The sequence below is a fragment of the Teleopsis dalmanni genome, chromosome 1 (assembly GCF_002237135.1).
Source record: "Teleopsis dalmanni isolate 2A chromosome 1, ASM223713v2, whole genome shotgun sequence".
Lineage (NCBI taxonomy): Eukaryota > Metazoa > Arthropoda > Insecta > Diptera > Diopsidae > Teleopsis > Teleopsis dalmanni.
This window is the reverse complement of record NC_051846.1, coordinates 171,832,801-171,859,129: the sequence shown is the minus strand read 5'-3', so window position 1 is coordinate 171,859,129 and position 26,329 is coordinate 171,832,801. Positions and strand designations below refer to the sequence as shown.

The 26,329-nt window shown below is 28.0% G+C and overlaps 2 protein-coding genes across 2 annotated transcripts; both read left to right on the top strand.

Annotated features, from left to right (window-relative positions):
- Positions 1-1,502: 1,502 nt before the first annotated feature.
- Positions 1,503-14,968, top strand: LOC119666709 (myosin-9-like). Its single transcript, XM_038075992.1, has 7 exons — positions 1,503-3,693; positions 3,937-4,987; positions 8,198-8,386; positions 12,826-12,967; positions 13,042-13,194; positions 13,307-13,679; positions 14,603-14,968. Exons 1-7 carry the CDS (start codon positions 1,531-1,533, stop codon positions 14,879-14,881), a joined length of 4,350 nt encoding a protein of 1,449 aa, XP_037931920.1. The 5' UTR covers positions 1,503-1,530; the 3' UTR covers positions 14,882-14,968.
- Positions 14,969-17,909: 2,941 nt separating this feature from the next.
- On the top strand, positions 17,910-24,881 carry LOC119666708 (carboxypeptidase B-like). Its single transcript, XM_038075991.1, has 6 exons — positions 17,910-17,955; positions 19,092-19,439; positions 23,552-23,749; positions 23,836-23,977; positions 24,042-24,573; positions 24,645-24,881. Exons 1-6 carry the CDS (start codon positions 17,910-17,912, stop codon positions 24,879-24,881), a joined length of 1,503 nt encoding a protein of 500 aa, XP_037931919.1.
- Positions 24,882-26,329: the final 1,448 nt, after the last annotated feature.

The window sequence follows — 26,329 nt, the reverse complement described above, 5'->3', positions numbered from 1 at the left end:
AAATAACCATTCATTTGGACTTTTAGAAGTCTATTTTCATGTATAAAATTTATTTTAAACGAATATTTTAAAAACATCTACGGCAGTTTATCAAATATAAGAATTCTACTTTAAAGTAATGTTGATATTAGCCAGAAAATTAAGGATAATTATAGAAAAAGTTGTCTATATTTTAATTAATAATAGCGTTCATGAAAAAAAAAATTTGTTGACTTAAAACAACCAAAGAATTTTTGTTTATTTAATATTTATTTATTGTTTATTTAATTATTTATTGTTTATATAATTAATATAATATTTTTTTAATATTAATGCATCTACGATAGTTTTTCAAAGATAACAATTCCACAATAAAATGAATTTAGCCAAAAAAAATTAAAGATAATTTTGGAAAAAGTCTACATCTACATCTTCTACATCTTGATTAATAGAACGTTTTCTGGTGAGACCGTTTCCGAAAAAAGAATTTTTTGACTTAAAATCCGAATAATTCTTGTTTATTCAATAAATTATTTAAATACACTAAAATAAAATAAATTAATATTTTTTTTAATGTTAATGTTATTAATTTTAATTTTAATATTATAATTATAATATATATATAAATTTAAAATATAAAAATTATTTTATAAATTATTATAATAATATGATCTTACAATATTATATAAATATTATTTGTTTATCTAGTTTGAATAAGATAGTATTATTAAATTAATAAGTTTTTAGTTTTTGGACAAAATATTATGTTAAGAGTATATATTGTATTTTATAGTTTTCAAATTTGCTACTGAATGCTTTGAAATTTTTTCCTCATTTATATAGAAATGAAAAGAATTATACATTCATGTCACAGCTTCATGCAAACAATTACTTTGCTGGACCTATTTTAATACACAACATATCTGTAATAATTTATGCATCAAAAGAAAGCGACAAAGCTCTCAAATCATTTATAGTAGCAGAGCATAAGAGAGGCTTTTACCCAACTGCACCGACTATTGCAAGTACTGCGTCTTAAGCCAAGTTTAAAGCTATAATGTTGTCGGTTTAAATAATTTAGTCGTTTAGCATAATATTGCGTTTCATTTCTGAAACTTAAATATGTAAATATAATATATTTTAAAGACATTATATTCGCTCTCTTGGTTTAGCTATTAGTTTAGGCCAGCACTGGTTAAGAGATCGAACGCATACAAACATGTATGGTGTTGGAAGTTGACCAGAGTATGGCTCATGTGTGCGCATATTCGCCCGCATTTAGATACATAACACGATTACTTATACGTACCGTTGAATTGTTGAATTGTAGATACAAATAAGCAAATGCACGCACACATTCACACACAGTAGCATAAACAATAGCAACAACAAAATGAAGAGATAAATGAAAAAAATGTAAAATAGTAAAACGTTGGCGACAATACAGCCAAACGACAAGAAATGGGGAATTACTTTCCCAAATGTGGTATAAAAGCGCTTGTCCAGCTATAGCACATGTCTCATTAGTGTTTAGTGTCAGATCTCGTTAAGATGTCTCTTGGGAGATCAATGTCGTGCGCATCGTCGTTATCATTATCAACGCGTTCGGTTGTGACGTTTATCGCGTTTATTAGTTGCATATTTCTAATTGTCAACGATATAGAAAATGTGTCGTGTATGTCATTGGATCGTTTAGGTATCGAAAGAAATGAATTACTAGCAGATAATGTTGAGGATTACAATCCTATTAAAACCGCAGTGTTAGTTGATGACATGGAACTAGAAGCAGTGCCATCGGTTGGTAATACGTATATGCTTGTGCCGGCCGGTAGTGCAAGTGAACGTGAAAGTGTTGAAAAAAATATTATTGAAAGTGTGTCGGGCGGTGAAGAAGAATTCTTTAATCCAAACGAAAATGCTGGTGATATGTTAATGATGGAAACGAATGATGCACCAGCTATGCAAATAGTGGAATTACCAGTTAATGTTGCTGCTGCAATTGCTGAAGAACAAGTTCAAAAGGAAAATGAATTCTCAAATGTTGAAAATGAAAGTATTATGGAACCAGTTGTTATGGAAGAATTACAAGAATCTGGTGAACCAATTGCGTTAGTAATGACAGACTCGTCAATACAGGAAGCTAATACAAATGAGTTAGAAAATAATAAAATGGAGGAAATTGCAGAGATAGTGCAAAAACTTGATGAATTACCAAATGAAACTATCGAACTAGCTGCAGATATGCCAAATACAGATAAAATGGAAAGCATAACTGTTGAAAAAGAACCGGAAACTAGTGCCAATATTGAAACAATATTGGATGAAGGAATTGAAAGTGCACCGGTAGAAATTATTGCTGTGCAAGAAAGCGCAAATGAAAACTTAAGTGCGCCTATGGAGACATTTGAAACTGCAGAATTAGTTGAAAGTACTTCACAAGAACAAATTAAGCCAGAAATACAGATTCCTGTAGAAGTAGGATTAGACTTAGATAATACAGAAAATGCAGAAAAACAAGAAGAAAATAAATTAGTGCTTGATACATCTGCAGTTGTTGAAACCGATGCAGCTAAACCAGAAGTGCTCTCAGAAGAAATAGTATTGAATCTACCAGTTCAATCTTTACCAGAAAATGAAATGGAAGATAAAATGGAAGAAAATGTCAAGAACGAAGAATTTGAAGTTGCTGAGACCATTGCTAAGGCTGACGGACAAACTGTCACTGATACAGTAGAAGAAGAAGAAAAGAAAAACCTTGAAGTACTTGAACAAGTTATACAAGATGTCGAAAAAGAAATAGATACAGCATTAGAAAATCAAGAAAAATTAGAAAATGAATCTGTGTCTAATGAATCAAAATTAGAAGAACCATCAGTTGAAACTGCAGAAACAGTTGAAGAAGCAGCTAAAGAAACTGAAGAAGTAGCTAAAGAAACTGAAGAAAATAAAGAAACTGAAGAAAATAAAGAAATGGACATTGACAGTAATGTAAAAGTAGAAAATAAAGTTGAAGAAGCTGATAAAACTGAAACTGAAGAAAAAACTGAAACTGAAGAAAAGAATGAAACAATGGAAAAAATTGAAACTGAAGAAAAGAATGAAATAGTAGAAAAAGATGAAACGGAAGAAAAATCAGAAATGGTAGAAACAAATGAAACTGCAGAAAAAAATGAAACACAAGAAAATGCTGAAACGGAAGAAAAGTTTGAAACAATGGAGGAAAATAAATTGAATATGGATGAACCAAAAGAAATAGAATCTATGCAAGTAGAAACTGTAAATGTAGAAAACACAGCTGATAAACAACTAACTGGTGAAAAAAATGTTGATAAAATTGAGGATGAAATTGTTAAAGAAAATGTAGAAGAAGATATATTGAAAACAGAAGAAATGATAAATACTGAAGATAACAAATCTGAAATTGAAGATGGAAGCCAACAAACAGAAAATATTTTTGAAACTCTGCAGAATACTAATTTAGATGACAATTTAAAACTAGAACCAACAAATGAAGCTGCTGAAGAAATGCAAAATGAAAGTGTTTCACTTGTAGAGGAACCAGTACAACAACAAGATAAAATCGAAGAAGCTGAAACAGATAAAGTTAAACTGGAAGAAACTGCACTAACACAGGAACCAGATAATAAAATGGAACAAAATATTGCTCAAAACATTCCAAATATTGCAGAAGATGAGCATAGTATGTCTGAAATGGTATCTAATGAAAATGATCAAATTAAAGAGGAAGAACTTGAAAAAGAAGATTTAAAAGAAGAACTTCAAAAAGAAGAAATAACAGAAGAACTCGAAAAAGACGAATTGAAAGAGGAACTTCAAAAAGAAGAAATGAAAGAAGAATTTAAAAAAGAAGAAATGAAAGAAGAACTTGAAAAAGAAGAAATAAAGGAAGAAGAAATTAAAGAAGAAGTTAAAGAAGATGAAATTAAAGAGGAAGAAATTAAAGAAGAAATCAAAAAAGAAGAAATTAAAGAAGAAGAAATTAAAGACGCAGTAGAACAAGAAATCGATATGCCAACAAATCAAGAATCAGAAAAAATTGAAGTTATTCCAGAACTTAAACCAGATGCTGAAATGGAGACCATTATGGAAAGTGAACCAAGTGAAGAAGATGTAGAAAAAATCAAAATTGAAAGTGCGCCTTTAGCAGTAGAGAACTTAGAGACACTTATTGAACAACAAGATACTTCCGCTTCAGATATTCAACAACCAGCTCAAGTAGCTGATATGCAATTGGACACTAATACTTCCGCTCAACAAGAAGAAAATAATAAGAGTGAAGAAATTTTAGAGCAAATAGTCGGGGAAGTATTAACTGAGAAAGAAACTGAAAAGGAAATTGAAAAAATTGCAGAAGAAAATAACAAAGCTGATATTACACAAATTCAAGAAGAAAATGCAGATGCAGAAATGAGTGATATTTCAATTGCTGCAAACAATAATGTTGAAAATGTTGAAATTACTGATAACACAGATACAATGCAAAATCCGGAAAATGCAGTGTCTATGCAGGAAACCCAGCCAAGTGATATGAATGAACCCACTTCCATATTAACAACCATTGTACAAGTACCTCAACAAGAAAATGAACTAGTGCAACAACAACAAATGCAAGCTCAAGTATCTCAAGAAGAGCCCACGCAACCATTACAAAATGTTGTCGCTGAATTAACCACAACTAAATTGGAAAATGAAATGGAAACTGCAGCTACCCAACAAACGCAACCACAACCACAACCAGCTGCAGCAGATGCAACAATTGAAAGTAGCACTCAAATGCCACTAAACGTCATGGATAGTGTGCTCAACTATGTGAACGCCTCATTTATGCTACAAAATAATAATAAACAGCAGCAGTTGCAAGAATTGCAAAACAGCGATGAGATATTTAATTCGAAATTAAGACGTTATGATGGTGCTCAAGTCTGGAGAATTGTTGTGCAAAATGATTTCGACAAGAAAATGGCAGATGAGTTACAAACGAAATACGGTAAGTTTAATTAAGATTTAAATAATATTCATTACTGAAATAGAGAAATCTAAGTCCTTCTTCTTACTTGACGGTAAGCAAAGCAATTATTTTCAATGCCATTTAAGAGTAGGTATAAAAATATGTATGCATAAAAGCAACTTTAATGATTCATATTCAAGGAATAACCACTGTGCTGCATATAGAGTAAATAGTCACTTGTACAATAGTCATGCTATAATTAAAACAAAAGGAAAAGTTTTGCATCCGATGCAGCCAAACCATGTTGCTTGGTATTTATCTCAAGCGGTTAAGTTTCCTTTTTGCATATGCTAGTCAAGCGACCGACCAAACGACCGACCCGTGCCATTTGGTATGTGAGCAAAATGCTTTCTCGACTGGAATTCGTTTTTATTTTTGTCGTATTATTGTTATTATTATATGTTTTTTTTTTTTTGTATAAGTTACTTTTTTTCGTATTTAATGTAAACAATAAAAGCGTCTTTAGCAAAACGTACACGAGCCAACGACAAGATACATAAAAAAATAAAAAAATAAAAAATAAAATAAAATAAAATAAAATTCCAAAGAAAAGCGATTTTTATGTAAAAACAAAAGCTGAACAGCTTTCTATAAAAATATTTAAAAGACTTACAGCAGGCGACGAATTTCTAATTAGGACAATGTTCCAATACAAGCGTATCCGAAAAATTGAAATTCTGCTAGCATCCGAAACAGATTCAGATACAATAATTCAAATGAGTAAACAAATTCGATATTAAACCTAACGATAGCACAGCACAGAAACAATCAACGTTAAATTAAAACTGCAGAAAAAATGGCAGATGATGATGAAGAATTTTCGAAACGGTCAAGGTTAGTGAGTCAAAATCGTTGATGGGTCGAAATCATTAACACAAAAATAATAAAAATGTTATTGGACGGACAACGACCGAATGAATGTGTCTTGAATTCGTAAAATAAAAACATTGAGATACGCTTTTCACTGAATTTAATGAGATTTTTCATAATAAATAAAAAATTCATTAAAACCACACTCAGAACCTTAAACTCATTACTGTTGATGCCTTTCAATTTAACTGAGATTTATATTAAACTTTAGAAAAAATAAGTGTGTCGTGTAAGGGATTTAAAGGAAGAATATTGACCAATATTGTGGATCAATATTGGCAAAAAAAGCATTAAAAAAATAAAAATTAAAGCCATTCTGCTCAAAAAAAACAGAATCTTGATGAAATTTAGAACGCGGTATCTAGAAATATATTCCACAAATTTTTAGCATTCTTAACAGTTTCCATGTTTGCTTTTGCTAACTGATTAAGCTTAATGTATTATTATCGGTGCTAAGACTTGGGTTTATTAATAAAATATCAAAATTAATCATCTATCAAAATCAAATATCAAAATAAATTTTTTAAGTAACATAGTACTTTGAAAATAAGTGAGATGAAAGAATGAGTATATACCATAAATTATGATTTATGATTATCCTTTCATGATATTTTATAATATAAAGGCAAAATATTATAAACAAAAATAATTATTTAAAAATAAATAAAATTTAGAAACCATACCAACTGATAGTTGCTTCTAATCTCATGAGAGAATTCAAATATATTTTTAAGTATTTTCAATTTAAATCTTAAGTGTAGAGTAGGTGTATTTGTAAATACCAGAATTTGGAATTATATGGGGCCTTCAATACATCGATAAATAGCGTGCTGTTAGATTACGTATATATGGACAGCGAAGAAAAAGTGTTTCCCGGAAGTCGATATTAGTGGTAGACTTTCTGTAGACTCTAGTTGAGTAAATCTATCTTGATTTACGCAAGCACAGTAGAGGTAACAAACCTCCTTCAGATATAAAACTGTTAGAGATTTGAGTGTCTATAAGAAATATTTTACATTTGATTCAATAATGAATTATTAAATAAAAAGATAAAGAAATGAATTAAAAAATGAATAAATAAATAAACAATTATATAAAATTAAAAATGTAATTTGAAATGAATGAGTTGTCTACCACATAAAATTAATAATAATATATTAAGAGACTATTTAAAATAGTAATTGAAATTATAATTTAACACTATATTACATATGATTTGCCCCATTTAATTTTATTCATATAAATTTTAAAGTAAACTACTTGACTTTGCTTTCGCATGCAGTTAATACTCAACTTAGCTTAAATGCATACATTAAAATAAGCAAGAGTCAATATACCAGTTATTACACCAAGAAATTGAAAATATCGCAAAGAATAGAAACTTAAAAATCAAAAAACTCTTAGCTAACTTCTACATTAGTAAAGAAATTAAACTGTCAGACTATGTTCCATATGATTTGCCCTATTAAATTCTGTTCCTGTAAATTTTGAAGTAAGGTACTTCACTCTCCTCACACATTTAGTTAATACATTTAGTTAATACTTAGCTTAAATGCATACATTAAAATAATCAAGAGTCAATGTACCAGCTATAGCACCAAAAAATTGAAAATTGAAAAATTGAAATTGAAAAAGAATAGAAATTAAAAACTAAAAGAATTTCCAACTAAGTGCACTAAAAACGAAATAAAAAAAAAGAAAAAAAACAAATTTTTTAAGAGTCAAAGTACCAGCTAAAGCACTAAAACATTAAAAAAATTAAAAAATAAAAAATTTTCAACTAACTGTTTAGTGCAGTAAAATAAAAATAAGAGAATAACAAATTTTTTCTGTAGCTCTGTATAAACATAATGAATGTCAAAAATTTATTATTATATCAAGTAAATTTTAATCTCTCTAATTGTTGTTTTGGCACGAAAAATTACTTAACAAAACTTTATCTTTCAAATTAATTTAATTTACTTAACTTAATATTGTAAAAATATTATGTAATATCTAGAAATTAACATAAAAAATTATAACGTTATTCATTTAGAAAATTATCCGGCGTCAAACTAAGTTTTCAAAAACAAAACTTTTTAGAGGTGAAAACGTAATTGATTTATCCGTCCGAACTTTTTTCTCCATCTTCCCAATACGACAAATCAAACCAATAAATTTTAAAATTATAACATTTTTGCACTTTGTAAATTATATTTTTAACTTTTACTTATATTTTTATTTTTACATATTTTTTTTTTTTCAAATAAACTTGTACACTTGTAAACAATCTACAATCAACTAACCGATTGAACGATTTCAACAAATCAACAATAAAAGATGGACAACTATGGAAGGAGGTCAAGCAAGAGGTTGACTACTTGTTGAAGCCACAAGTTTTGGCTGAAGCTGAGAAACATATTCGGGCAGCGAATCTTTCGCGTATTGTACTCATTGATAATCTGCAAAAAGTCATTGAAGTCGAAAATCCACCAGCAGATGAAATCGCACAACTACAAAATAGAAAGGGTAAGTAAATCTCAAAAAAAAAAAAAACAAAAAAAAACTGAAAATATTACACTAAAAGCAATTTAATTGTGAGACACCTAAGTAAATGCTTTTATAAGCCATCAAACCGAGCCAACCAAGCAAATTGGTAAGTAAATGTTGTACACTTAAAATGGGGTAAAAGCTTTTCCACGTTACCAGTCGAAGTATCTACTCTATCTACTGTATCTGAAGGTGTTTGAATGTATGAGGCGCCTAACTGAATGGCTTAAAATCAGTTCAACAGTTAATAGTAAAAGTTTTGCTACAAAAACAAAAAACACACTAAATGTAAAAAGTAAAAATGCGAGTAAACGTGCAAGGTTTATTGAAATTCCTTAATTTCTATAGACATTTTGTGTCACCAATGAGGTGATAAATGCCATAAAAGTGGCATTTAAATTAATGTAGTTTCTTCTATTGCATTTTTGTTTACTTAAAAGAAAAACAGAGTGTAACATGCACAATAAAATTCAACGAATATGTGCATGCATGAATGGACTAATATACATAGTTCTTCCAATGTACGATAGACGATATTCAAAAGGAGTAAATAAAATATAATTTTAACCTAACACCATAGATACGAACGAAACACATATGTTGACTGGTAAAGCCAATTTCACAACAGTGTAACCCCTTCTAAATGATACTCGGGCTATAAGATTCTTTTAAATTTCCACATAACTTTTATGAGGGGTGAGATAGTCATATCATTGAAAACCAATATTTATATCTAAATAAAACTTATTCATATAAAAAAGATATATGGAAGAAGTATGGAAAAAATATGTAAAAAATAAAAAAGAAATAGAGTAGAAGACTTTTTATTAATTTTTATTATTTTATTGCGATAAATCTAAAAGTCATTTGGTAAACTCTTAAAAACACATTTGCTTTCAGTGTTGTAATTTACACTTGTGTTTTTTATCCTTGACATTAGTTGCATGTTTCATTGAAATGTTTGATTTGTTTGGCCAATTACCAAAAATTGTTTAAAAAAACAAAAAAGAAATTACAATAAAAGTTTAACTTATATTTGTTTTCTTATCAACGCCAAAAATAACTTTTTGGGTTTTTTGGGGTTGTATTTTTTGACACCTTTCGCTAAGTAATTTTAACGCCCACCCTTTCCTTTAAGGATTTTCGCCTTACTTAATGCTAATGTAACCAATTAGAATTACAAATGTAATTTTGCGGTAAAGTTTTATTTGATTTTTTTATAGAATGAATTTATAACTTTTAATTTAACCTTCGCAAATAAACCTGAAAGCAATTTCAGATACTTCAAAAATAAAATTTTTCTTACAATAAGGACTTTATATGACTTTTGTATAATAGCGATAGTATTATTATTGTTAGGGGATATGGCTCTGCGACCGTCGGATCTATTGTGCCACCTTCTAGGTTTAGAGTAGGTCTTTAAGCCCTATTGCTTCAATAAAAAGTAGTATAAAATCTACTTTACAGAGTTTTATTGCCATTTCCGTAAGAATATACATTCCCAGGAGCATATTCCTGGGAATGTATATATTTATTTTCTAATTATGTGTACTATTTAATTGATAGACTTGATATCAGAATAGTAATCAAGTACTCTAAGAACTTTAGGTATTATGATTAAACAGAAAAATAGTATTATCAAAAGGTTACCACCTGTGTATGTTTATATGAATATATGTAGAATTTTAAAATTAAAACTAAAAATAAACTTGACTCCACGAGCAAATATTTTTACTTAAAACGTTTTGCTCATTTACTTAGTAATATTAATTTTAATTCAAATAAATTTACTTTATTTGCAATGTTAATATTTTAATAATATTAATGATAGTAATAATAGTAAATAAATAAAACAAATTAACATAAATTTAATTTTAATAGTCGTAATAATAAAAATAATGAACAAATATGAGCATTTTCTTACATTTTTTCATTAAAAGAGCATTATAAGCGTTTTAACTTAATTTTTTTATTGAAAAAATATTTTTTAATCTTTAGGAGAAAGAAACTGAAAATATATTAAAATAAAAAATAGCAATTACACTAAAAACACACATTTTTGTTTAAATGTGGATACTATGCAAGACATTGTATGCATCCAGTCTTTAAAATATATACGCAGATTCTCTTTATGATATTTCACTTATTTTTTTAAAAATAGGTCAATGACCATAAAACATTTGGTACAATCGGTATTTAAGTGTGTCTCTGTACCTTACAGACGATGATGAATCAATCGTTTGCCAACTGACCAATTTATAAAGTAATATAGTATTGTTTAGTTTATGTCGACCTGTCTGAATGGCATAATCCATTAATTCCATTGAGGTCTAAGATGATGAATCAATCCTTTATAAAGTAATACGGTTTATAAAGTAGTGATCAGTTTATTGTTAAACTGTCTGAATGGCATGATTCATTAATTCCATTGAGATATATATAAACTAGTAGTAGTTTCAGCTTAATAAATAAATTTTTATACATATTCGAAAATATTTTCAAAACAAACATTATAAATTTTATTGTAGTGGTCTATTCGGAATCGGAACTGATTTTTCTTTAACATTTATAGATAGCTGAGTTATTATTTTAAATGTGTTTATTTTTAACAAGAACCGAAATTACTTATAGTCATAGTTTATACTTATATTTTAGTATACCTTCACCTAGGTAGAAGAACACAATACTATTTATAAATAGTATTCTTAACAGTAATGTGAAACATCTAAAGAGATTTTATTCTTTTACCATTATTTTTAAATCAAATAAATTAAAATAAAATTTTAATTAAAGATTTGATATCCTATGACTAGAAACCTATCTTCGCATAGAAAGAAAAAATTTTTAAATTTAACAAAATGTTTAATTACGGAAAATCTTGAACTGACCATACAGTTGTTCCGAAGATTTTATATACCATAGATCATAATACTATAAAATGCTAAAAGTTTCCATTACTATCAAATAAAATGTTTATTATATTGATTAAACGTTTAATACCATATGACTAGGAATTTTTCTTCGAATAGGGAAGTTGTAGTAATGAAATTGTAAAAAAAAAGTGTTTAATCGGCTAATTTTTTCAGCTGACTCTACAGTTGTTCCAAAAACTTTATATACCTGGATCATAATAATAGAACGGGTCATTTGCTTTTAAATAAAAATTACCATTTCCTTTTAAATAAAGTGATTATTATTTCAATTTAACATTTGCTGTAATATGACAAGAAATTTATATTCAAATAGAAAGGAGAGTAGTACTGAACAAATTTTTCAGGTAAAATCTTGAGCTGACCCTACAGTGGTTCCAAATATTTTGTATATCATAGATTATATTATTATTAGTAACAAAAACTTAATTATTGTTTTTTAAATATGTTAACTGAAATATCTTTATGATGGTTATTAAATTATTTATTATTATTATTATTATTATGGTTATTAAATGGAAAATTTATTAATTAATTACTTTGCATTAATTCTTATAATCATTGATAATAATAATATACATAATTTCTTATGTTTAAAAAACAATATTAATTTTTTATAGATATTAAAAATATTTTAAATTTTATATTTTTAAATACAAAAATAGTTAAAAGTTTGTATTAACACTTACAACGTATAGAACTTTTTATACATGGAGTTTGTCCTATTGAAGGCAGGTGTTTCAGTCTTTTATAGTTCACATTGTATAAATCGTAAGGATATCGGCAAAATTGCGTAAATTCAAATCAAATTAATTGTGCGACAATTAAAAGTTCAAGCAAACAATTTTACTCACATCAATCAAAAGGTAAACATATTGTTTAATCAATAAAATAATTTTTGTTGATAGACATTAGCAATAAATAGGAATCCCTTTTAACATGTTTACACAAAAAGTATTTGCAACAATAATACTGATGGAAATATTTTGCTAGAGTAATCATTTTTTTAAATGTTTATAACCACGTTAATAAATATTTATATTGAAGTGTTTTGATGGTGATTTTAGCACTTTAGCACAACTTAACTTGTTTACTTCACAAATTGTATAGAATGACTGGTAAAATGTTGAGTTTATTTACAAGAAATGTTTTGTGAAATACTTTTACAAATATAAAATCAACAATTTTTTTAATAGTGCATATGCGCAAAATAATGCACGTATCCAAGACTGCGTGTAAACGCGGCAATTTCCCTTCACACTTATCGAAAAACAAAAACTTTTTTCCCTAACAAAGCAACAAATTTCAAATTAAAACCCCACTAAGGACGAAGAAAAACCAAAGCTTTTAGGCGCTACACCATAATTACGATAGGAATAAAGGCGAGGGTGTTAAATTTAAGGATTCGTGCAAGGTTTCAAGAAACCTTTCATGCTTGATTAGTTTTCTTACTTTGATAATAAGTTCATGGCTTTTTATTTCTTCTAGGACATCGTTTGACTTGGCAAGCCTATCACCGCTTAGATGATATACACGGTTTCTTCGACTATTTGGCTAAGACTTATCCTGATATTTGCACTGTCGAAACTATTGGTTATTCAATTCAAAAACGTCCATTGAAAATATTGAAGTAAGTCGGAAATATGAAAGTAATATGATATTTTATTAATTTCCTTTTTCAAATAACTTGCAACCTTGCAACAGAATATCGAATGGCAATGCAGGCAATCCTGGTGTTTGGATTGATGGTGGCATGCATGCACGTGAATGGATAAGTCCTGCCGCAGTTACATACATCGCAAATCAAATTGTTGAAGGTTGGGATGATATGCCAGCACATATGAAGAATGTCAATTGGTAAGTTTTGCAATTTCATTACAGCACCAAAATGTGCATGAAAATATTGTAATAAAAACATTATTCCGGAAAATCACTTTCAATAAATTATATTGATGTTTTGCTTTTTCAGGCACATACATGCTGTTGCTAATCCTGATGGTTATGAATATTCTCACACCACAGATCGTTTGTGGCGTAAGAATATGCGTTCACATGGTCGCAACTGTCCTGGCGTTGATTTAAATCGTAACTTTGGCTATAAATGGGGTGGTAAGGGTACCTCAGCTAATCCATGCTCACAAACATACCGTGGCAGCAAAGCTTTCTCCGAACCAGAAACATTCTATATTTCTAAATATATAAGCAACTTCCCACGTAATACATTCCAAGCTTACTTATCCTTCCACAGTTATGGACAATACATATTGTATCCTTGGGGCTATGATTACCGTGTAACGAACGACAAATCAGATTTGGATCGTGTAGCTAGACAAGCTGGCACTGTAAGTTTTTGTTTATATTTATACAGACTTATATATAAACTTATTTCAACAAATCAAGTCAAATTTTTTCTAACATAAATGTTTAAAAATTATACATTTTTATAAAATTCAATTACTAAAGGCAATTATAACGAGAGAAAACTATTTAACTAATAGAAATTTCTTTGAATAGTAGTGAATAATCACAAAATTTTATTTTAATTAATAAAATTAAATTATTAAATTTATTTTTTGGCTGATAGTAAAGAATCCATAACTTTTTAAAGTGTTAAGCTACCGTTAAGGCTTAAGATGCAATGATTTTAACACACATATCCCATTGGAATCTTAATAGTTTCCATCGATACCAATTAAAGGTTTACGTTTGGATACAGTCTTCTCTTTAAAAGACAGCAAGACCTATCTAACACGTCTGTTCTTTTTTGGGGCAAAGCACACGGTCAGAAAATGCAACGTGATGACTGTGATTAAAATCTAACTATTAAATTGGAATATCTATTAGTTAGGACACCGAATCTTTAGGCTCTGATTTCTGTGGCAGCAGATATACATCTCTAATCGCGTGCCGAAAGTGCAACTCACTTTTTACTATTTATACTCCAAACAGTATCGGATGGTGCCTACTGTTTTTTAGTCGCCTATTACGACAACCATGTCTTACCTTCGGAGTATTCTTATTCCTTCCCGTTGGGTGATTTACTATACAATTGCTTTAAGTATGAAAACCAATTATTATTATTTCAAAGACCATGATGATAAGTATTTGGTAATATGTACTCATGCCAGCTGTATGGTCAGCCAAAATATTTAATGAATTCAAATAAAATTTTGTTGTTGAAATACACTACTATTCAAAAACTCTATAAATAAAAAATTTTACTTAAAAAATATACTAATAATATTTATATATTCTTCCATGACAGACAATCACAAAGAGCACTGGTTTCAAATACACAGTCGGTTCTTCTGCAACAACATTATACCCAGCTGCTGGTGGCTCGGATGATTGGGCTAAAGGTTTCGCAGGCATTAAGTACGCATACACCATTGAAATGGGTGACACTGGACGTTATGGTTTCGTCTTGCCCGCAAGTTATATTGAACAAAACGGTAAAGATGGTTTCACCTTCGTCGAAACTGTGGCACGCGCTGTGACAAAAACAAAGGACAGTCGACGACGTAAAATACGTAGACGTAGTTAAATTAGTTACATAAAAAATTTTAATTAATTTAATTTATTTATTTATTATTTAATTTAATTATTTAAATGGTTTTGTCTGTTTTGTGTGTTGAGCACACAAAGTGTGCCTTTTTTGAGTTATAACAAAAAAAGAAACTTTTAATAGTTTATTTATTAAAATATTATTTATTTATTTATTTATTTGAATGTTTATTTAGTTAACTTATGTATTTAAATTAATATATTTAAATTATTTATTTATTTTATCGTATTAGTTCAATTACTTAAGCATAATGTGAAAAATTTAAATAGACTAAGTTTATTTAAAAAATTCTCATCAAAATAAAAGAAATTTGTTTGAAAAATCTTAAAAACTATTTTAGTCTTTACTTTCACATACTTTTATACTTCTTTGCATGTCCACATACGTAGTGATTTAGGAAAAATTTAGTTTCTTTGTAAATCTTCATATAAAATCAACAAGACTCAACACAATTGACTTGACATCATGGCAAACTCTTGAAATTCCTTCAGAGCAACCTTGAACTTTTACTTAGCGTCCTCTTTGGCTACATGTAAGGAGACCGCTGATTTGGAAAGGAAACAAAGCACATTGTTTGGTATCCTTCCTTTCTGTTAGAAAATTTATTAAAAAGCTACAGGCAAAAGTCAAATGCATAAATTTGGCAAATTTATGAAAATCCAATACAGATACCAACTAAGGCTCCGTCCTATTGTTTCCACTATTCTATTATATGAAGCAAAATGTTGTAGAATCAGGGCGAAGTGGTTTTAGGTAAATTGCACTCAAATCACTGTCGGTAAAAAGTGCAATGATAGTCTAAGTTGAGTGCAAATAGAACATTGCATTAAAATTAAATTGATATTGAAGCAATATACTTAATGAAAACAATGCGAATATACAAAGTTATATATATTATATATATTGGATATCCTTAACGTTCAACAAAGTATTTTTTCCTCCAAATAGAAACCTACTAATCTTTTTAGAAGAACAGAAAACGAATCATTAAGTACAGTAATGAGAAACTGTACAGTAGGGACACAAAGTTACATAGTACCCTAAAGCAGAATAATTTTTATTAGGTAAATTTCTATTCTAATTCTAGTTTTAATTTCTAATTTAAAACAAAACAGATAAAAAAGCGGAAAAAAAACTATTAACTTCACACTTTTTATACAGATGCCGAACCATAACCAAGAGTGGATTTAAAATTTATGGAATCTCCTTCTTAGTTAACTCCGAATAACCATCAAAAATTTTTATTATTAGCAAAAAATAAAAGCACCAATTTGAAGAATACATATAAATTAAAGAACTGCAGATAACTCATGAATCAGGAATGCACGTGAGATGACTACTATATAGATTAGTTTCTAAGCCACTAGAATGGAACAAATCTAATAATAAGCGACATTGTTGTGTTTATTACACATCAAACCCAAAACAAGCTGTCTACGTAGAATCTGTAACATATTCTTCTTGCCTCTCTTTATTTTTATTGTTAACTTTAATAATTGTTATTAATTTAATAAAATAATAATTTAACAATTATTAAAATTAATATGATAAGGGATATATACTTTTACTAAAACAAAACGCTATGATCTATTTAGATCCTTTGTGTTATCAATAAACAATCAGATCTACATAACAATTTAGAATTAATGAAATTTAGAAATACAAAAAAATATGTTTCTGTAATATTTCAACATCGTAGTTGAAATTTACACTTGGTCATTCAAGAAAAAACTGTTCCAAAGAAATTAAACTATAATATAACAATACTTATATTAAGAAAAAGACAGAAAACCGGAATATGACTAAAGAAGTATAACACTAGTCAATACCACTCTTACAATTTTTACAAAACAAATAGCAGTGTTTCTTTAAAAGAAGAAAGCTGACACCACAGAAGGATTCCGATAAAACAGTTATGATCAGGTCAGCTTTAGTGCTACCACAGTTTTCTCTTCTAAAATCGTGTAATATCATATTATCACCACAAAGCCGGTCATGATAATCTTAGTTTGAAATGCAACCTGCGTGGTTGATAAAGGAAGTTATTTTTGGAAAATCTACGTTTAGGATGCTCGTCAGTCTCATTAGTTCGTAGACATCTTAGTGGAATGTGTATCTTTCTTTTCTCTCTTCTTCCTTGCAGTTTGTGCATTTCTGTTTAAATCGGTTACCCAATTTTTTGTCATGGGTGCTTACTAGCGACTGGCCTCTCTGCACTGCCACGAGTATTGTCATTTTTATATAAAAGATCTAAATAGACGCAGTTTTTACCACTAGACAAACCAAAATTGGAAAAAATTGAATATCGTTCAGTAATAAAATTCCTCCATTTAAAAGGAATGAAGAATGATGCAATTAAATTGGAAATGGATTCTGTTAACGACAACCTTTTAATATCATCCATTCAAATGGAGAAATTTTATTACTAAACGATATTCATTTTTTTCCATTTTATAAAAAATCACAAAGGTGTACTATTTCAAACTAAACATCTGATAAACGCGAAATTTTACAGCTAAGCTGTCGTTTAAAATTTGCCAGATATACAGAACATAATTGATTTTATTCTGTCGTTGCCACCTGTTATGGAGTCACGAAGAAATCAGATAAGTATCAATTCATTTAGTACAGACACCACATATATGGCGCAAATGTTCACAGCGACAGAAACGTAAGTTATCCATTTTATTACCAGTTCAATACATCAAGACAGAATTTTGATCATAGGGATCCAACAGAGGTGCGGTAGATATTCTCAAATTTAGCAGAAAACACTAAATGGACACCTAGTGAAAATGACTATGGCAAAGAAGAATGCTGAGTTATACATACGCATAAGTATAGCCATATTCTACCCAAATGAAATCTGTAAATACTAATTATAACTGTATGAAAGAAGTATAAATAATCAAATGAAGAACAAGAACATTTAAAAATTTTATTCCATATAGATGAAATCTATATTAAGTATATTCATATTAACTGTGCCACTATACTTTGTGCCACTATGGATGCTTATGTGGTTGCTCGCTGCGGTCCTCATCTACGCGAGAGTAATTATATGAAATACAGTACAATAGTTGAGTAAATGACAAGATATCTATTTTCGTACAGAAAAAATGTTCAATAGCAAAAAAAAAAATTTAAGAATAAAAATTAAACATTAAACATACAAGAAATTAAATAAATTATTAGTTTAAAATAAGTAAATATCTATATGTCATTATATGAAAAACTATATTAAGCATGTTAAATTAAGATTAAATAAATGATCGAAATCATTTAAAAATTAATAATTATTAATAAAATGTTAAAAATATTATGTAACCTAGTTAAAAGAAAATAAATAGCCGTTAGTTATTGTTTCATAATAAAAGAAATTTAAAAACAAAAAATCTAAATTAACATAATTGTAATGTTGTACCACAATTTGGCAAAATTGAAAAAAAAACAATATCTCATAATAAATTATAAAATTTATATTAATACTAATAAAAGATAAAAGATGAAGATACGAGATGATTTTGGCCAACTTTCTCACAAAACCTAACTTAACCACATTAATTGCGATTTCTTGAAATTTATGAGCTCATATGATTATATATAATGCAAAATGGACCAAAATCAAATCTTTATATTATAATTAGCATTGAGTCGCATAAATTTTATGAATTTTATAAATAAAAAAAAATAATTGCAAATTTATTGTACATTAATTTTACATATCATTTAAATAAATAAATTTGTAAATGATAAAAATTTTGAAAAGTAATGATAGTGTATGTGAAAAATTATCTCATTATTTATACAAAAATAAATTTATTTATAATTTGTCTAGAGTTTATCTGCCAAATACAATACAAAACTTCTTTATTCGAAGAGGTGAAACTTTTGCACATAACTTTGAACCGCTTTAACCTCTTGAAGTTAATTTTGTAAAAAAAACTTATTAATGAAATAAAAAATATAAAAAAAAATATTTTTAATATTTTATTTTCATTGATTTGAATATGTTTGGTAATTTTTTTCCCATCGATTTTTATGCTTCACAAAAATGACAAACAAAATATTTATTGATGAAATACTGAAGACATTCATAATTCAGCACTACTTTCGTCAACATCGTCGCATTTGCCGGTAATCGGTTGGCAAAAATTATTTATTATTCATTCATTTAGTATTTATTTAGAAGTAGCAATGCGTTTCATTAAATATTATTGCACAGTTTTGCTTTGTATATTTTTTCAACTAACAACTGTCACTGTATGTCAGAATGAAAATATTAATTTAATTCCATTAACACGAAAATACGGGCAAGCACGGTTTACGCTACCATTTTTTGGTAGCTTTCGTAGTCTACTACGCGTTCTACGCCCCAACACTCATATAGGTCGGAAATCTGATTATCGCAGTGACTTTGATGAAAATTACATAAATTATCATGGAGCACAATTATGGAAGGTACTCTTTCATCCAACAACAAAACGTAGCAATGGCACGGATCTTGGACGTTTACAAAAATTTATCGAAAAATATGGTAAGTTAATAATTTAAATCTATAATCCATAGTGGAATCTTAATTAATATACTTTATGTGTTAGTTTGTATTTTTGATTAAATTATCAAATTTTGTATAATTAATTAAGTATTGTTTCTAAGAAATCAAAAGAAGTAGCTTAGAAATTTACAGTTGATTGTGTTTCCTAACATAAATATTAAAAATAAAATAATTATAGATTATGCCAAAGTCAGCTGTCTTAAACATTTATAAAAGTAATAAATATTTAAATTTATGTATGTTAATGTACAACATTTTATAAATATTATTTAAATCGAAAACATTGACCTTTCACAAGCTTTAACGAATTGTCTTAAGGGCTTAAATAGTCAGAAACGTTAACAAATCAAAGTAAAACAGTGGGCAAGAAATGTAAAAAAAATAAATTTGTGTTTAAAAATAAACTAAATATCAAAATAAATTTGTAAAAATATTTTGTTTTATATTTAAAATGAAATAATAAATAATATTTAGAATAGTAATCATATAAAACTGATGTTTGGCAAGAAAATCATAATAGTTAATACAATTATGTATAGCTGTGGTTTATGCATTTATACCAATATACGAATAGCAAGCGAATTTGTTAGTGAAACCTCAAAAAAACGCCAAAACTAAGCTGGAACTACAAAAGTACAGAAAAGCCTTCAGTAACGTGTCTAAGAAGTTTCTCTGTGGTGCAAATACGGGTGGGTTCGAGTTCTATCCTTCTTAGTTAAAACCTAAAAACTTTATATATATCATATTTTTAAAAAAAAAAATATGTCTAAAAGCGATTAATGATGGTCATTTGGCAAACTGTTATATGGTCAGCCAAAACATTTAATTAATTAAAAATAAAACTGTCATTATATTTATGTTCATTATTATTATTTGAAAGGTTGTTTTATTTATTTTTTTATTAATGGTTTAATAACTAAATTAAAGTTGAACTTATGTAGCTATAGCTAACTAACAGTAGCCGTAAGCTTTTTAAAAGAATTTATGCCGAACGTTAATAACAATGTGATAATACCAAAAATACTGGTGAGCACATATATCTGAAAAGTTTTCCAAAATGTTGGCAAACATTTTACGTAGAGTTAAAAAGATAAGACACATAACGTGTTTATATTAAAAAGCAGATTACGAGAAAACAATTACATAAACTTTAATGAACTTTTTAAAAAGTGTTGATTAAATGTATTTGTCAATTAAAAAATTGGTTAACTCTAGTGTAGTCCAACTAATTCGATACTCGTTACCAAAGCGTAAAGGACCATAGATCTCTCGAAGAATTTTTCTTCCAAATGCGCCTAACGCTTTCTCATTATTGCTGCTAATTGTCCAAGCTTTTGCACCATACATCAGGATAGGCATGATAAAAACCTGTAGAGCGTGATTTTTGTCGAGAGAGAGAGCTTTATTTCTCAATTGTTTATCTAGCCCGAAGTGACATATGTTGGTTTGCAAGAGTGATTCTTTGTTGAATCTCTAGACTGACGGCATTTTTGGCGTTTACGTTGGTTCCCAAATAAACAGTCTTTCACAACTTCGGACTTATAATTTCCAACAGTGACATGGGAGATTTGCTTGTTGACAGAAAGTACTTTCTTTGTAGTGTAATAACATTGTATAGTAACTATATTAAATGAACATTTTCAAAAACAGTATTTACCTATTTTCCCCTAATTAAATCGATTATCTTCAATATAGTAACAAACATTTATAAAAATTACAATAAAAGCTGTATTAAATGAACGCTTTTTTAAAACAGGCATCTCTCTTTTAACCGGGCAAATTTGTTGGTCCCACGTGTGCTCTTAAAAGAGCTTTCACTGTATTTATGAACTCAATCGCTACAAAACATGAGCAGCAATAAGCAATACCTCGTAAATTTACTCAAACACATAAATTCAAAATATTTTCACAATTAATGTTTTTTTCACTACAAAATTAATTTTATTTTAAATAAAATTTATATTTGAAATTCGATCTGTTCAGTAGCGGAAGGAATAGCATAACACATAAAAATTTATAATTATAATACACAAAAACCACATATCATTTCTTTGAACCCAGCATATCTTAACATAATCTGCTTCAAAGCATCTTGCAAAAAATGTTAAAAATACTATACAATATATTAACATAAATTAATATTATTTTAAACTAAAAGAATGACCAAAAAGAATTTAAAAGTAACAATAACTAAGACCTCTGAGTTTCAACAAGAACACATTTCAGTTTAGTTTGATTGTAAGTTGCCGTACCGTTGGTTCTCTTTCATTCGGAGTAGAAAGTAGTATTAAGAAATTTAACACATTTAATAAAAAATAAAAAAAAATGTTGCCAAGAAAATGGCACTATAATTTCGTTGTAATTTCCTTAGGTTTACTAACAATCATTCAAATAACTAATGCTAACAAATCAACGCATTCGCCCTACGTCATATTTCGTAGCTTTCCAGGTTTACCATCATTTTGGTTTTCAACCAATGAACTCTACGATGATACAATAGAAAATCTACAATTTATAAGTCCGGTGGATTTAAGACGTTTTAATATATTTTCACCTCAATCCACTTATCAAATAAACCGGGTCTATCGTAACGATCCTTCCGTGAAACGTTACAATAAATTCGAGCTGTGGAAAATACACTCAACCGATGTGGAAAATGAAGTTATAAGAGCATTTTGGTGGCAATTTGGTTAGTGATAAAGTGAAGTGAAATTTTTTAGTTTGCCAAAAAATTTTTTAACCTAATGCGGTATTTTGTGTTCTTTTTATAAGAATATAAAATAACAAAATTATATTCAGAAAAAATTTGTAATTCTGTATAATACCGTAATTTATGTAAATTATAAAAATCAGTGATTTATGCAAATGAAAGTCGATTTCTTTTAATAATATTGTTCATAAAAAGAATTTTATATTATTGCGAATTCGGTTCACATTTCATATTTTAATTTTTATCTGAAACTTTTAAGTAAAAGTGAATTGAACCATTTTTTTTTTAATAAATATTTCTTTAATAAAACAGCAAAACGTTATTGTAATCTAGACATGGAAATATAAAATCATTACATTATCCGTAAATTCCGCCTAGAACTATAAAACAATAATGCTCTATATTATTTAGCAAAGCAATTATCTTATATATTAAACATACTACTAAATTGAATTCATATCAATTACGAAGAAAATCCGTTAACTTCACTTACTAATGAAAGTAAACCTTTTTATATATAGTATATTAACATATACAAAAATCAAAGTATCAACAAACCGCATCAAAAATCGAAAAGAATAAAAAACAAAAATAATAATAAATAAAAATAATAAAAAATAAAAATATTAAAAATAAAAATAATAATAAAAAATTAAAAAAATAAAAAAATAAAAAAATAAAAATAATACAAAATAAAAATAAATAAAATAAAATAAAGTAACAATAATTTAGATAAAAATTATTCGATAATTTTATTCTAGCCAACTAGCTGTTGAAAAAAATACCATGTCTTAGTCTGCAAACAGTGCATTCTTTAGGGCACATCTGTAACATATGGATCGCCTGTATCTCCTTTACTTCAAACTGTTTTTTACTGCAAGACTGTTTTCTTATTAAAAATCTCCCTAAGCATAACTTTATGGACCTCAGTAAATATTTTTTTTATTGAAAATTATTTTGGCTATATATACATACGAGTAGACAATCTACAAACACTGCTTGAAGTTTGCTGTTTGCTGTAACACCTGTTTGAATGCCGGTGAATATATAAAAATAAGGCACGCAAAAGCTTAAACCTAGTTCTAGACAAACCTGGTCATAAACACAATAAGTTTTATTTACAATAAACTAAAAAAATAATATTAAAATATTAACAACTCTGAAGCTATTTCCAGCTTTACTGAGTCTAGAATTTTTCCATATGAATATGTAAAAAAAGTTTAACGTAATAGTAATATTAATTATTCATTCTTAATATAAAAAAAAAAGAAAATGAAAATTCCAATAATTACCTACAATGAAATGTAAATGTCTTAAATGTATTAAGTTGAACTCATTTCATTTACAGTAACAAATTACTAACAATATACTTTTTTTTCAGGTACTGAAGTATGGAACATTAATCAAGATGGTATTGATATATTAATTGATTACAAACACACTGCGGCGGCAAAAGACTTCATATCGAAAACAGAATTTACATACAATATTATGATCGATGATTTAGAAACGGCCATCGATGACACTTATATGGAAGTGAACAATAGCAACTCAAACATGCCCTGGTTGGAGAGAGAAAGTAAGTTGAATTCAAAAAATACAGAGAAAAAAAGTTACAATTACATTAAAATAAACTAAATACAATTTTTTTTTGATATTTTAAAGGTACAATAATGAATTGGAATCGATATCACGACATTGGTGATATACAACAGTTTATGCAGCACATACTAGAAACTTATTCAGATTTAGCAGAAATTGTGCAGATTGGGCTAACAAATCACAAAAGACCATTAGAAGTTTTAAAGTGAGTATATACGTTAGACATTTATTTTTATTAATTTATAATTTAATTAAATTTTTATTTAAAGAATTTCAAATGGTGATCCAAATAATTGGGCAGTTTTCATAGATGCTGGAATGCAAGCCCGAGATTGGTTAAGCCCAGCAGCTGTTACTTATGCCATTTCTAAATTAACTTGGCTTTGGGGCAATTATACAGAACGAAATGCTATGCGTAACATTGATTGGTATTTCTTGCCAATTACAAATCCTGACGGTTATCAGTACTCGAGAATTACAGATCGTCTTTGGACTAAGAATCGACATTTTGATAGACAAACTGGTTGTTATGGTGTTAATTTGGATAGAAATTTTGAGTATCAATGGGCTGGTGCAGGATCTTCAGAAAGTCCATGTAAAAATTTATATCGCGGGCCTACAAAATTTTCTGAACCAGAGACTAAAGCAATACGTCAATTTATGTTAAAAATGCGAGACTATTTGGGTGCTTATATATCATTTGGTGCTTACGGGCAAGCAATTGCTTATCCCTGGGGTGATGCAGACTATGTTACCAATAATCAAAGAAGTTTACACAAAGTTGCACGCAAAGCAGTTTTAGTAAGTTATATTTATTTAAGAGAATATACAAATTAAATTATTAAATTATTTTTTTATATCTGTTTTTATAGAATTTTCGTAAACTAAATCAAGCAGAATACCGTATTGGTTCTGGTTATCGTCTTAAACTGTCACACGCTGGTAACTCTGCAGATTGGGTGCAGCATCGCCTCAACCCAAAATTCGTTTATAATGTGTATCTTAAAGATCAAGGACGTTACGGTTATTTAATGCCACCACATTATATTGTAGAATCGGGTGAAGAAGTTTACGAATTTATGAAAACTATTGCTGCAGCTTTAAGTTGAATATTTTTACGATGTAAAAGACTAAAAGAATTTATAAATCACTAGACAAACTAATTTATTTAATTTATTTTTTTGAACAAGTAATTAATAAATAATTGAAAAAATTAAATTATTGTATTTTATTAAAATTAGAATATAATTTTATCACATATATTATATTTGAAAAAGTGAAAAAGAGAAGTGTTGCAAAATACTTTCTTTTTTTTGCAAAAGTGAAAATGTAAATTATGCGAATAAAAGCATACTTTTAGGAAAAAATATATGTAATACAAATAGCTTGAAAAAACTCTTGTTATGAATATAGATTTTATTATTTTAAATCATGTTATAAACTTACAGTATGTTGAATGTGACAATTGTATAACTCTTAAGTAACTTGTGGATCTCAAAAACTGAAAAAAGTAAGAAAGCCTTGGGATGTCTATCTAGATAAGCTGAAGATTATAATCCACTATCTGTTGACACACGATAGTATGTGTGGTAACGTAAAAACCTTAGAGCATTTATCTATATAAGTATAGAATCATAATTTAAATTTGTTTCAATCCACTGATCAAAACATAAATGACAACATGAGTAAAACAAATCAAACTCAGATTTATGTTTTCACATTCATAGTTTCTTACTTAGATATAAACTCACTAAACATGATTCAGTTATATACTTAATATTGTGTCATATGGTTAAAAGCAAAAATGTGTGTTGAATAACTTTAACCTATTCATATTTTTAGTAGCATTCATTTCTAGAATTGAGAAAAGTGTAATTTTAATAAACACAAATCGAAAACTTAAAAATATACTTATATGATACCTCAAAGCGAGTATATAGAACTTACAGATTACATTAATCTTTAGGTTTTAAACCACATCGATACTTTTAAAGTTAGTGCCGATGCTAGAACAGTCGTGGATGTCAACGAGATCAGTTCAGCGAGATCTTTCTCATTTCCAAGAGTTAGAAAAAAACATTAAATAATTTATAATTATAAATATATAAATAAGCATAATCGTTTTTAATTTTTTTTTTAGTACAATAAATGCTTTAATTATGATGTAAAATATTTTTCTGAGACCCCTGTGAATGCCGATAACGGGTCGTAATGCGTATCAGTCTCCAAAGCATTACGTTACCACTAATCAAGTTAAGATTTGAATTGGTATTTATAGTGTAAAATATATTATCAAAAAGAATGCACACTTATTGATTTTAATGAATATTTTAAATGAAAAAAGTAAAAGAATACTATCAATGCTATTTTCATTTTTGTTACTGAAGAAAAAAGAAAATCAGGTGCAAATGGATGAAAATGGATATAATGGATATCAGCTAAAATAGAATGCAAATCACTTTATTAGTTTCGAAAATCTTAGAGTAACTGCAATTTAAGCAATTTTTATTACTACATCAGTGTTAAAAAGTATAATAGCTTAATAGTGATGGCTTAA